Source organism: Aythya ferina, assembly GCF_964211825.1.
Source record: "Aythya ferina genome assembly, chromosome: Z".
NCBI lineage: Eukaryota > Metazoa > Chordata > Aves > Anseriformes > Anatidae > Aythya > Aythya ferina.
In genome coordinates, this window is record NC_140299.1 from 57184833 (window position 1) to 57198968 (window position 14136).

A 14136-nucleotide genomic window follows, 5' to 3' on the forward strand; every position below is an offset into this window, starting at 1 on the left:
TCTACCAGTTTATATGTGAAATGGCGAAAGTACTGACCATCTTCATATCCATTGAAAACACCCTAAAAATTCAACCAATTAGGCAGGGAAAATGCATATAACACAGAATGCTGATTGGAAGCATTAAAAACTATAAGTAATTAGTATTCCTTCATTTTCTAACAGCCCCACAGTAAGACACAAATCCATTTTCCATGTTTCTAGGCAATCCTTTAACTTTCCCTTGTACTTTCAGGTAGAGAAGCATACTTCCATTATTTCCTCCTTAAATGCCAATTTTTTTGTGACTAGAGGGCTGCATTGATCTCATGATGTACAGGAGTGTCCCTACAGACAGGGATGCCCATTGTTAGAAGACAACCAAATGAAGCATAAAGGAAGGTATGGCTATTGGGCTGATAAACAGTAGCTTTCATTACCTACAAGAACAGAATGCAAGTTTTACTCAAAATTCTTGTTGTTTGTAGCCAAGCTGTATTAACCACTTTGATTAATCACTTTCAGTTGCTGATAGGAAACATCAGGAGAGGTGCAAAGTGACCTTATGGTATCTATGGTAACTATTGGTATCTAAAGTAACTACTGAAGAAATTTCACACTTACTGAATACTATCAGTTACGTATTACAGAACTATTTTATGCATATAAGCAAAAATTGAAAAAAGATTTGAGGAGTATATAGAAGAATTTGTAAGATAGTGTAGTCTATGATCTACACAGACAGCGTGTTATAAACAGCTTTTTAAAACTTACCTATATAAAGAGAAGACTTGTGCTTTGGGACACTATCATCAATAAAAGCTGTCCCCAAAGTATACAGTGGCGTTCCTCCAACTCCCAGCAGCAGCTGTCCCAGTATAAAGACATAAAGGTAGTTCGAAAGTGAAGACTTTGTGTTGGCACTGCAGGTGAAGTTTGTAGAGCTTGTTCCTGAAATTTGGCATGTATCTGAATGACAGAAACACAAAACCTTTAAAATTGTTACCCAACTGAAGATAGATATGTATGTGTTCTACGTGTACATATCTACTAAATATTAACTAAAATATTCTGCACTATTAATGCTAGGCTCCCATTTTAGTTTTCACCCCTGCTAAAGAGTCCTATATGACACCACCCAAGACTTCCATGACATAGTGCCCTCTGAAAGAAATACAATTATGGCTTGGTTTTTGTTTCTATTCCTTGAAGAAAATATGGATGAAATAGCCTATTAAAATACTTCAGCTTTTTCAAAGTATTATTGACCTTATGTATGCAAAAAATACCAAATGGTTATTCAAGAGTTACTTCATGAACATTCTTTGGAAACAGACATTTTTTTGTTCTTGTACTTCATAAAGGTTCTACGGAGCACTAACAGCAACCTCCATTTTGAAGTGACAGAGGAAATAGTGGCCTGAAAAACAGGAGGAAAGTTGGACTGTTGGAGAGGAAAAACAGCAGTGAGAATCATAAGTGAAAGTCTTCCCTTCTCATACCCTGTTTTTGAAAAAGGACTTCCCTGGAAAAAGCACACCCCACGCAAACCACCATGCCTCTGTCTCTATATGCACATATACAGACAAAAGAGGGAATCAAAAGGCAGAACAGCCTAAGGTTGCATCCACTCCTGTAATGTTTGACTTTATGAGGAGAGAATCAAAAAAGGAAGAAATGAAGTCAGGGGGTATGTTTTCTCTTTCCCCCCTCCTTGCTATCACTGCACTTTTAGTAGCACATTTCTTTCCAAGCTGCTCTGAAGAACAGTGTACAACCCTGAGGAAGAAAGATAATATACCTGTCAGTTCAGTGAAACTGAAACAAGCCATCCTGAGGAACAAAAACTATCTCCAGATCAGGTAATTAGACCAATCAATGCTTTGGGTTCACAAAACAAAGATCAAGAAAAAGCTTGCCATGCAGTTTGCTTAACTAGAAGGCTACTTGGGTGTTGTCATAAATGCATCCCTGGGGTTTATCATAACTTTCTCCAGAAAGAACAGCATCATAGTTTGATAAAACAAGAGGAAATGGCCTTAAATTGCACCACAGGAGGTTTAGGGTGGTATTAGAAAAAAATTTATTCACTAAAAGGGTTGTGAAGTATTGGAACAGACCGCCCAAGGAAGCAGTTGAGTCACCATCCTTGGAGGTCTTCCAAAAGCATGTAGAAGTAGAGCTTAGTTACATGATTTAATGCTGGTCTTGGCCATGCTAGGTTAAACATTGAACTAGATCATAGAAGTCTTTTCTGACCTGAATGATTGTATAATAGTGATAGCAGAGTCATGTACCACACAATCAGTAAATCAGGGCTACTGTACAAAAAGTGGCCAACATAGAGTCATGGAATACCTCACTTCAAGAGGAGTCAATATTTTCCTTCCTTCTATTTAGGAAGGATCTTCATTTTAATGTTGAAGTCATATAAGGAACATTATGAAGTAATGTTCTCAAAACTTTAATTCTGGAGTAGATTTTCCATTTAGTGTCAATTCAGTTAACAAATTTTCTACAGAAAACAGCAATGCTGAAATCTTAAATCAAGTTCACTTTGTACTATTATTATGCACAGCATCTAAAATTAATTATCACAAGACACCACGTTCCACAATTATCACAAGAAACCACGTTCCATGGTTTGTTAACCATGTTCATGTGCAGCATATATAACCACAAACGTGTTCTATACATTTTAACCTTAAATGCCCATTAGGTCAGTCTAAAACAGCACCTAACTACTTATTTAGTGTCATATATAAGCATCTTGTTAATATACATATCTGAAAACAAGCAACTGTGCAAGGAAATGGCATGAATTTTATTAGGTGAAAAGAAAGATACAGCCCAGTTTGAGATCTAGGGACAGCCACATGAAATAAGCAGATTACACTCACTAATGGCAATCCAACTCTGACATTGGTTCAAGAATCACTATCTGCACACCCTGTGGATTTGTTCACATAAATCTAAAAGCCTGTGCCACTGTGCTGCTAATTGAGTATTGCTTCTCTTCAGCTCTTCAGTTTACATGCCATAGGATAACTTATCTTGTTGTCACAATAACTATCACACTAGTTTGTTTTCAGAACCACGCTATCCAGACTTTAACTACAAAATTAACAGAACCATCAATATATACTTTAATACAGTTATAATCCTTTATTTCCATCACTTAAAAAATATCAATAAATAAGTCTGATAATTCAGCAAGTATATATACGCATTTGCTGATAGGGATCATGGACTCTATATTCCATTGCAAGAAACATTTTAGAAGCAAAGAGGATTTACCACGGAAGTTATGAGACTTTGAACTAGTGTAAGTCAAAATGGCCAAATGACAAATTACTGTCCCTACTTCAGATTTTTGTGTCATCCAACCTTGTCGTTTCTTTACTAATACAAAGTTTCAAACAGTTAAACAGATTGGCACAGGTTAAACCTAACCTTGATTAGTTCCACAAGCCTGTTTGCTGCAGTCATAAGAACTATAAACAAAAAAGGCACTGACTTTTACATGATCATAGAAGTCTAACCTGAGATAAGCCAGGCTGTGGGAAAAGTCTAGATGGGTGGCTGACCACTTATTTACTTTTTCTCTATAAACCTGTTCTCACTTCTAAAAGTCACTGGATTTAACTGGTATTTTGAAGGGCAGAGCTGCTTTAATGGCAACACAAATACAGTTAGTCATTATAAACATATTTCCATTCTTTCCTCTGACATAACTACCTGAATCCAAGCTATGTAAAGGCCGAAGTATTCCCAAAGACCTAATTCAACATAATAGCCAAGGAGGCAGAACCAATTGTGAGATGTTTTAGCAATTACGTTAATTAGAAACAAGACAGGTCAAGACTAGCTTTACTCACACCTTAAAAAGCAGCAAGTAGATGTGTTCATTTTCATTTGGTTTTGTATGTGTTCTTACTTTTTAATATTAAAAAAAAAAAAAAAAAAAAAACAAGATGTGAAGAATAAGAAAAAATAGCTTAGTTTCTGTTCCTTCTTAGAAGTTTGTCTCTCCTGTAGGTTTTGAAAGGGAAGGTCTTTCTGAAAGCATCAATAAATATTCTAAATAAAGACTATATTCTTAGCTTCTACAGACAGATGTTCTGTAATATCGTAAGTGCTATAGAGAAACATACCAAGTAAAGAACAGCAGTGCTACCCATTATCTGACTAATCTCAGTCTTAGAGCAAAGCTAACAAAGCTAACAGAAACAGGCATGCCAACAGTGCAAGAGTAAACAGTCAAATTAGAAGCTGGCATCACAATGTCATCACCCCTCCTCATTTTAAAGATGTTCTCATCTATCACCAATAGTACCCAAACGCCACAGCCTGCTTTAGCCTTTACTTTGTCCTCAACATATTCTAAGAAAGTGTGTCAAGAACTGCCCTTCTGAGAAGATGCATTAATTCTCAGACCCTAGTAGACTAATTCAGAGTTTCCAGCAAAACAGGGAACTGAAGAAAGGTGCCCAAGTCATTCTAACTCATCACCTCATTAAATCACACCATATGCATTTCCACTCAAAAGGCTAACATCTGTTGTTATCCCAAACTGATATTTTCCTGAAGACACATTACTGAAGGGATTCATAGAATAATTCAGATTGCTAGAGATATCCGGAGGTCATTTAGTCACTGACCAATTTGCTCAGAACTCCACAAGGTCTTGAAAAGCCCCAAAGACAAAGACCATGCAGTCTCTTTGGGTAACCTGTTCCAATGCTTGACGGTCCTCACAATGAAGCTATCCTCCTTCTGTGAAGTGAATGCCTATGTTTCACATTTGCTGCAAAAGCCATCTCACACAAAGTCAATTGTTTCAACTGAGATGGAAGTTTAAAAGTCTGTTGATTATAACATCATTCCTACTGTGGTATTTACAGTACTCTGTACTGTCTCAAAGAATAGTTTCATTACAGAAAAAAATCTCTAGATGGAGCTCCTAACTCCGAATACAAGAACCAGCTCAGAACCTGAAGACCCTATGTAACGTTAATAAATCATAACAAACAGATGACTACATCTAGATTACATTTTTTAATCTGAAGAATTTTTGGAGATCAGACAAGATATGTGTTTGCTATCGCTACTTTTTTCCCATAAACAGGTAGTCCACTGGTCAGCTACTCATTCAATAAGAATGAAATTAAGCTATTCCTATAGAGTGATATAAGCATGTCCAATGCAGTAGTTTTTATCATGTAGGGATATCATTTATCAGGGTATCGTGTGCACATACTCAGAATAAAAGCACACGAGCATTGCATGCTAAAATAACTTCCAGTTGTCCGCAAGCCTTATAATGGAGACTAGACATAGTTTAATAGTTTAAGTTCCATGTTAGATTTATTTATTCACCTGGCAATCATATTAAATGTTGCACTGAACTATATTTCATAATTATACTTTAGGTGAAACTCACTAATTACATACAACTGATGAACAGAAATGATCAAGTAACCAACTAGTTAACTGTTCAACAATAGATGAGGTGGTACATTTTCATACAAAGCACCAAGAAACAAATAGACTGCAAAATTAGGATGTTAAACTTCCAAATGGAGTTCACTCCCAATAAATTAAGTCTATAATAAAACAGCCATCCAAAAATAATAAGCAACAAGGAAGGCTGTGGGGTGGTGTTTGTGTGTTTTGGTTTTTTTTTGGGGGGGGGGTGGGGGGTGTGCTATTAAATTCTACAACTAAGTGCATAGCCTTTTCATATAGACATTTCATCAACATCAGAATTAGCTAAATCAGACATATAATAAAATCATGTACTGTGGTTAATTTCACTGTTAAAGGATGCTGCTGAATGGCACCTGTAGACTTATACTCAGTCTTCCATAGTCCACACATGCCCTGGACTTTGTAGTCATTTATCTTTGATAGCATTTGGTTTTAGTCAGCTTAGGACCTTAAATCTGCTCACTTCAGCAGTCACACCTTGGGCATCTGTATTACAACAGTCAAAGAAACAGCATGATTTTGATCAGCTTAAAGGGACATGAAAAAAAAGCACATGCTCCATTTGAAATTTTCTAGCTTTTAGATTTCAAGAAGTTAATATAGAACTTAAGGTATAGAATTCCTACAGCATCTTTAAAGGCAAATGAAATGGCAGACGTATTGATAAAACAGGAACAGACTGAGATTCCAAACAGAATTGGTACAAGGGCGAAGAGATTAGTTGCAATACTTTGCTGACTCCCTTCAAAACACCTGCTCAGTCAATATTTCATTTCAATAAAAAAAGCTAAAAACACGTCAGAACATTATTTAAATTAAGTTCAGCTTCTCTTACATACTAGTGGAGTAGGGAGGGTAATACTAAAACTGACATTGGGAAAAAGTTCTGTAGCATAGCCAGAAGCAGCTAAGCTGTTGCTGTTCTACTATGGGTTTATATATAATCTCTTGTTTGTAGCCTCCAAACATTGAAAAATCTTGTTTTGATTTTCCTCCAATTTGCCCTTACTCCATTAAAACTTGAACTAACTTCTGACATCTATCTGTTGGATGGCAAACAACAGTTCACCTATAACCAAAGTTGTTTAATTAATGGTCAATATCTGGATAGTGCATGGAAGTGCAAGGCAAGATGTGATGAACACAAAAAATGACCTGAGAATCAACAACTGGAATACTAAGAACCTTCCGTAAGATTGCTCAATAGCTACTGTTTTTTGTTGTTTTTTTTTTAACTAGCACTCTAATACGCTTAGTTATTATAGACACATCTGGTTAAGCACTACAATAACAATTAAAACAATCAAAGATTAAGTCAACCTACTTTAAAGATATCTGGATGTTTCTTTATTAACTACAGGTGAGCCACTACATAGAGATACAAGTATATGGCATTAAATTTACAGGACTCAAAGTCATTTTATGAGGAAAGCTACATAAGATCTCAGAGCAGACTACCACCATTTCAGTACCGTTTTGTTCTGTGCAGTTCAGTTTTGAGTGTTTCCTCTATATTTCAAACAAACCCACAAGTTTACATCATCATTTTAGACAAACCTAGTGAAACTTCTTAATGAATTATTCAGGATGATTTTACAGTAGACAACAGTTCAAAGCACAACAAAATTGCAATATGTAGTAGCCTTTTGACAGGAAGACAGTAAGCCTGACAGCTTTTGTTTAAGATTTATTCTACTTCTCTAACCTATCTTCATACTGGGTCTGGCTGGGATAGCGTTAACAGCTATGTTATGTTATGCAGCAGCCCATGTAGTGCTGTGCTCTGCACCTACAGCTAGAACAGCATTGGTATCACACCAGTGTGTAGTCTATTGCTGAGCAGTGCTGGCACTGCACCAAGACTGTCCAACACACAGAAGACAGTAGGATGGCAAGAGGTGGGGAATGGCAACAGGGCAGCTGAGAAACCAACCAAGGGGATATTCCATGCCTTATGCAGTCACACTCAGCAATAAAAGGCATGGAAGGGAAAGGAGAGTGGTGCTCTCATTATGAAGACATCTGTTCTCCTAAACAACCACTATGTGTATTGAGGCCCTGCTTCCCAGGACACAGACAAACATTTCTCCTTGATGGGAAGTACAGAATAATTTTCTCTGTGCTTCTACAAGGCCTTTGTTTGGAGTTCAGCTGCCCAGCAAGGTAAAAATCACCACATACTTGTATCCTTATTCACAAAGAAAAAGTCAAATCATTTTTAATCAAGTTAGGTTTTCATTGCATTCATCAGTCCAAATAAAAAAGCATTTTACTCTACCATTGCATGTAAGTACAGATCTGACTCAGACCTCTTCTGAAAAAGCAAGTCCAGTGTAGAGACAGCTCTTGAACTCATGGATTTCACTTTCACTTCCATTGTTAGAGACAATGTTACCCCACTTTTAGGGCTTCAAAGATTAACTAAGGGTTACCAAATTAAAAGTTGCACTAGCTCACTATGGAGATTTCAGAAAAAAAAAAATAAACCAAAACATAAGAATAAGCTTACCTTCACGCTTAGCTCCAAATTGGTATTTTCCACTACTGAAATGTGGTAAGGAAAATATAAGTGAGCCCAATCCTAGCATAAATGCTGAGAAAGCCAGCCATCGTGGTTTGTGCCCTCTTTCTCCAAAGAAAGATACGAAAAGTGACAATATACAAAAAGCAATGTCATAGCTTGCAGAGATTAAGCCAGTGAGGGAACTGTTCAACTCATAACGCTTCTCAATTGTTGAAATACTAATGTTAATCAGGCCATTTACCACAATACCTGCAAGAGAACAAAAAAAACATACTTAGTCAAAAGTACTTAATTTGATGGGGTTGCAACAGTAAACTTACTATTGTGTAACAGAAGGGTTACAATGAATATACTTGCAAAGCCACACTTTAAGGTATTTATTAACATTAAAATCTGAGCATATAGTGGATTAACACATTGACAATTTAAACCAGCCAATCTGCACAGGAACTACTCCATTTTATTCTCTCCTGTGGGCATTAAAGATTTAACACTCAAGTATTCATCCAGCAAACTATCATGCCCCAAGCTCTGCTAATGTATTCCATTCAGATTCCAGATTCAGTTTGAAGCACAAACTTCAAAGTGACTATATTACGTTTTCTGAAGATACTGTACAAATTAAAATTAGTCAAGGTAGTGACCTGCATTAGACTACAAACTAAGACTGAATCAAGTTATTTAACAATACATAGCCTTCAAATAATTGTATCAAACATATTTCCTCCCTATGATCACAAAGAAAAGATATAAGAAGGCTTTTGAACATGCATCTTCCACTACAATATTAAAAAAGTATAAAGCTATTTGAAAACACTGCAACTCCTTCAGGGCAACTGAGGTGATTTACTTTAACTGACAAAAATGTTTGCCCTCTGAATCTTTATTTTCTCTGAAGCTGAAGTATCAGACGACCTGGAAAAAATAGGCCTTGCAAGAACTGCCCTACTTAGGCAGAGGCAAAAAGCAAACTCCAAAAAACAACTGATCCAAAAGCAGAAGTTAAGCCAGTTGCAGTTTCCAGTGAATGCTTATACACACCGTGCATTTTTACAAAAGCTTTGGCTGCAGGTACTAATTTCTATCTGCCTCATGTTCTGTTTGCATTTGGGACAATGCAAAGTAGCTAAAGTTTATTTTTAACAGTCCCAAAAATATGATTCTGTTACAAATGAGATGAATATCTGTACTTTATAACATTGCTAAATAACTCCCTGATAGTCTAATTAAATTGTGCCTGTAATAAAATGTATACATTGGGAAAGTTAGGAGGTCTTGAAGTCACAGCTGCAAATAAGATTCAGAGTTCTGAAACCTCAGAGATGAGTGTTTAGCATCTCTTCAGACACAGGCCCTATAGTTATCCCTCTTATTCCTAAAAATTCAAACATGATTCTCTACTATTGTTCCAAGAACAGCACAGGACGACGGCTGGCTGGGGACAGTAATAGATTTAAGTTAGCTTTCAACAAGCATTGCACTGTCCAGAAGTGCAACTACACAAAGCTGAATTTCAGAGCTGTCTAGAGTCCCCTACTTATTAAAAAAAATTACTCTAGAACTGTGATCAACCAGCTGTTTTCCTATCACTGGAATCTTCCCCACAACTAAGCACTTCAGCTTTCTGTACCAAGAGCCGCCTCCTTACAATCTTAATTTTCTGATACACCACTGTGGCCTTTTTATTAAGATAGTTTCACCTGTCAGTCTGGCCACCACACTTAAATTCATATAGGATTAACAGAAGTATTCAGGTGTGTCTCCATGCAATTATTTATTCCTTTGGAAACTTTATTCTAAAGGAGCAGTGACCAAAGAACAATGCTAGCATGAAGGAATGAACAAACAAATTTTCCTATTTGAAAAGCACATTGAACATTTGCTAAAGCTTTAAAACATTCATGTGAAGTAAGTGACCTACTCAACGAGTTGATTACCAAATTAGAAGGCATTGTCTTTTGCTTGTTGTTTAGCTGTCTCCTTTGAATTTACAACCTAAAAGCTATAAAAAACCTTGCAATGCAACCTTGCAATGCAATCCAATTTTATTGGATAATTAGATTTCAACTGTAAAAATGCAGATGTGATAAATGGCAGCACAACGTCTCTGATGCCATCATCTAGTGGATAACCACTAAAGTCTCCTCAGGAAAAACACAACCTGTTTAATCTCAACACTTAAATAGTAGTATAGAGATTATGTTTTAACTGTCGACATCCAAAACATTACTGTCCTACCACATGCTTAAGTACACCATGCACTGATCCCTAAAACACCGATTAATCATAAACCAAGTTCTTTTGCTCTAACAAAAAAAAAGACCATATTTTATTCATCCATTTACCAAGGAGTACTCTACAGTTATTGTAACAGATTTAAAGCAGTAGTTTGCAGACACTCCATTAAAATAAGTGTCCTTCCAGTAACAAATCTAATCAGGATATAAAACATTAGTGTTACCTAGAATTTTCAGCTAGATTAGACTGGGCCAATCTCAAAGACTAGTTCTGTTGCTTTGTTTAACAGAAGTATTACTGACATCTAAAATAAATAGACTTTCTTGTGTTCAAAGTAGTGAGATAACTTTTACCTTGTGTGCTACTGTAACTATGAACTGCAGCATATCCAGTTACTGTATTGCAAGACGCAATCATACATTTATGCAATTCAAGTGCCATACAGAAATCAGGTATTAGTCATGTAACTGTGTTCTACGCAAATAAGTATTTTCTGTTCTGGAAATACAGGTTTCACCTGTACTTGAAACAAAAACAGACAAAAACAGAGTTAAGTTTCACCTGGAATCTACTAATTAGCTGAAATAGAGAAAATCAGCTGCTACTGATAACAACCACCTCTCTTCTAGGCCAGCTAGAAAGTAACCTGAGAAGCACATGACCTCAGTTACACACACACACTTCCTCATACACTGCAGATAACTACCTACTGTCTTCACTCAGTCTGTAAAGGGTCAACTGCAAAGACTTCTACACATCAGGAACATGTTAATGATTACTTCATTATTGTTCAGCACAGTAGGATAAAGTTTTCCTAGAGGTACATTGTCAATACAAAATGTTTACATTTTATCTTCCTCAGTGATTATTGCTGCAATTTGGAGAGTAAATCAAATACTTAGAAACAAACCCAGAGTACAGCAGCAGTTTAGATGAAAACATGCACCACACAACTAGGATTTGGAAGTTACCTAAACCCTGGAACTGCAACACCTGAATATTTTTGCAGCATCACATACAGCACTGAATCTTGTCTGTAAACTGTTCTTGTTTTTTCTGCTTCTCAAAAAAGAGTGGCAGTTCTAGTCTTCACTGCCCAGTTTCCTCCCACAGGCTAGCCAAAGCAAAAGGTACTTGTTCAGAAAGTCCAGATAACAAATCTTTAAGAATGCCACAAAGTATACGGTAGCCAGGCCTACATCAGCTTTCAAAGAAACATCAGATGTTTCCATACACTAAGGCCCAAAATCTGAACTAGATTATAGATATCCCTCTGAGGTCTAGCATACATCTATGCATCTATGCTTATGGTAACAAGACCAAAGTAAGCATCTTAAGGAGCACACATAGCATCTTAAGGGGACAGATATTCTGGAGATTTAAAATTTTTTTGCTATTGAAAACCTACCCTTTTAATAAAAGGTAAAATTCAAGTGATATTATTCAGCCAAACAAGCACTCAACACAACCTAGATTTTAAGAAACATTGCTATAATAAGTTGAAGTGCTGGAAGTAGTCAAGATGCAGTTTAGTACAATATATTCTGAAATGTTTCGATGTCAGTTTTCGGTCATGTTCAGTTTCCTATCTCTAATAAATCTTCGGCAACTCAGTTGTCAAAGAAGTCTGTTATGTAAGAAATTCTTCTGTTGTGTATCCAGAGAAGGGCTACGAAGCTGGTGAAGGGCCTGGAGCACATGTTCTATTAGGAGTAGCTGAGGGACCTGTGGTTGTTTAGTCTGGAGAAGAGGAGGCTCAATTGAGACCTTATTGCTCTCTACAACTACCTGAAAGGAAGGTGTGGGGAGCTGGGGGTCGGCCTTTTCTCACAAGTGATAGGACTAGAGGGAATGGCCTCAAGTTGCACCAGGGAAGGTTTAGGTTGGAAATGAGGAGACATTTCTTCTCAGAAAGAGCAGTCACTGGAATGAGTTGCCTAGGGAGGTGGTGGCGTCTCTGTCCCTGGGAGTGTTCAAGGAAAGGTTGGCCATGGTGCTTAAGAACATGGGTTAGTGGGTGACACTGGTGGTAAGGGGATGGTTGGACCAGGTGATCTTGGAGGTTTTCTCTAATCTTTATGATTCTAAAATTGATTCTGACTGATTCTTTTTACTGTTAGAGACAGTGTGAGCTAAGGCAAGAAAACTTAACAGTAATCATCTCCTGCTCATAACAGCTGCAGCATGGCTTCTCAAATACAGAGAAAGAACAACAGATACTACTCAAAACTCTAGACACTTTCCTAACCTAAAAGATGTATGTTAAGAAAAACAAGATTGAAAACAGGTTAAAATCAAAAAGAATTTGTGAAGACATGCTCTGAGAGACACTTGTTCTTCTACAAAATTTTCCCAAGCAATGTGAGCAGCAGTCATATTTTTCTCGGTGTAAGAAGAGCCCCCAGCTCAGCTCTCCCAAGACCATCCCAATGATCTCAGTTTGGTTCCAGGCAGGTATACAGCCATCCACACCCTGGTGGCCTTTAGCACAAGCAACTTGCTCTCTTAGCACAGGACCTGTGCACACTCTCCCCCAGCCACATTCTTTATGTGCAACACAGATCAGCTTTAAAGCCTCAGACTTTTTCAGGTGACACAGCTTTCTTTTCTAGCTAGTCCTATGAAGTGCTAAACTGAAGGCTCTCTAAAGTCCTAACAAATCTCATCACCAACTACAGAAAATAAGGATGAGAATACCTGAAGCTGAACAACAGAAATTAAGAGCAAGCTGAACTTCGCATTCCCCTAAAGTTAAGCTGTTAGTTAAGCATTAGACAGATACGTGCAGTGTGATCCACAGAACAAGATTAGACTTTTGAAAGCCATCTTAATCACCCAGGGTTCCACCCAACCATGCCAAGCTTGTTTTTTTTTTTAAATTAGCAGTCAGGTAACAAAATGCACAGCAGCTCTGTGTACACTTATAGCTCATGCTTTGTTTTCTGGCTTTTATGTTTTGTTGTGAGTGATGGGGAAGCAGTACCAACAGGAGCACAACGCTGGCAGGGCCAAAGCCTCGGCGGTGTTCAGAGGCAGGCGGAAAAAGAAAATAAAAAGAAGAATAGAGTTGAGTATGGAGAGCAGCATTGTGCAAGCAACTTCCCTCTCCAGCCCTGGGGTACCTTCTTCCCCTGGCGCAGCCGCTACCGCCACAGCTCAGCAATGGCACCGGGCTCGGGCAGCTCCGTGCTGGAGCCAGCACCTCTGTGCCCTACCCTGCGGCCCGGTGCCGGCTGGCCCGGGGACAGACACACCGCCACCTGCCCAGGGCTGCAAGCCCGCGGTTACCTTGGAAGATGGCCAGCAGGCTGTAGGCAGCCAGGTAGCCCTCGGGGTTGTTGCAGAGCTGCAGAGCCTTGGGGGTGCACCGGCCCCAGCCGCATGGACCCTCCTCGGCCGCCTCCGCCACGCCTCGGGACGGGGCTGGGGACGGGGCTGGGGCTGGTGCCGGGGCTTCAGCATCGGCACCAGCACGGCTCGCGTGTCGCTGGCCGCTGAGGTCGGGGCTGGGGGGCTCAAAGGCCGGGTTCTCGATGCCGTCTCCCTTCATGCCGGTACCGGCTGCGAACAACGCCGGGGCGCGACGCTCTCCCTAAATACCGGCGGGGAGGGAGGGAAGGAGGGCGGGGCGGCACCGGGCCCGGCTCGGGCCCCGCAGCAGACAGGGGAAGGGGCAGGTGGCGGCGGCTTCCCCCTCCTCCCGAGGCCGAGCCCGGCTCCGCCACGCCACGCCCTGGCCGGGGCAAGGACGGCGGCGGCTGCCCCCGAGGAGCGCCCCGGGGCCGGGAGGGCAGGGCCGGGCCGTTAGGGCTGCCGCGGCCGTTGCCAAACACCTCGGAGCGCTCCTCGGGACGGCTGCGGAGAAGGGGGAGCCCAGCCCCGCCGCGGTGCTTTCCCGCTTTAGG

The 14136-nt window shown here is 39.4% G+C and overlaps 1 protein-coding gene across 1 annotated transcript in view; it reads right to left on the reverse strand.

The window, feature by feature from the left end:
* The window catches only part of SLCO4C1 (solute carrier organic anion transporter family member 4C1), a gene marked incomplete at its 5' end in the record, with an annotated part of 31968 nt that extends 18187 nt beyond the window's left edge, over positions 1-13781 (reverse strand). The window contains 3 exons of the mRNA XM_084503905.1: positions 754-948; positions 7979-8242; positions 13520-13781. Of these exons, the coding sequence (XP_084360031.1) occupies positions 754-948; positions 7979-8242; positions 13520-13781 (721 nt within the window). The remainder of the gene's footprint in view (positions 1-753; positions 949-7978; positions 8243-13519) is intronic.
* Positions 13782-14136: the final 355 nt, after the last annotated feature.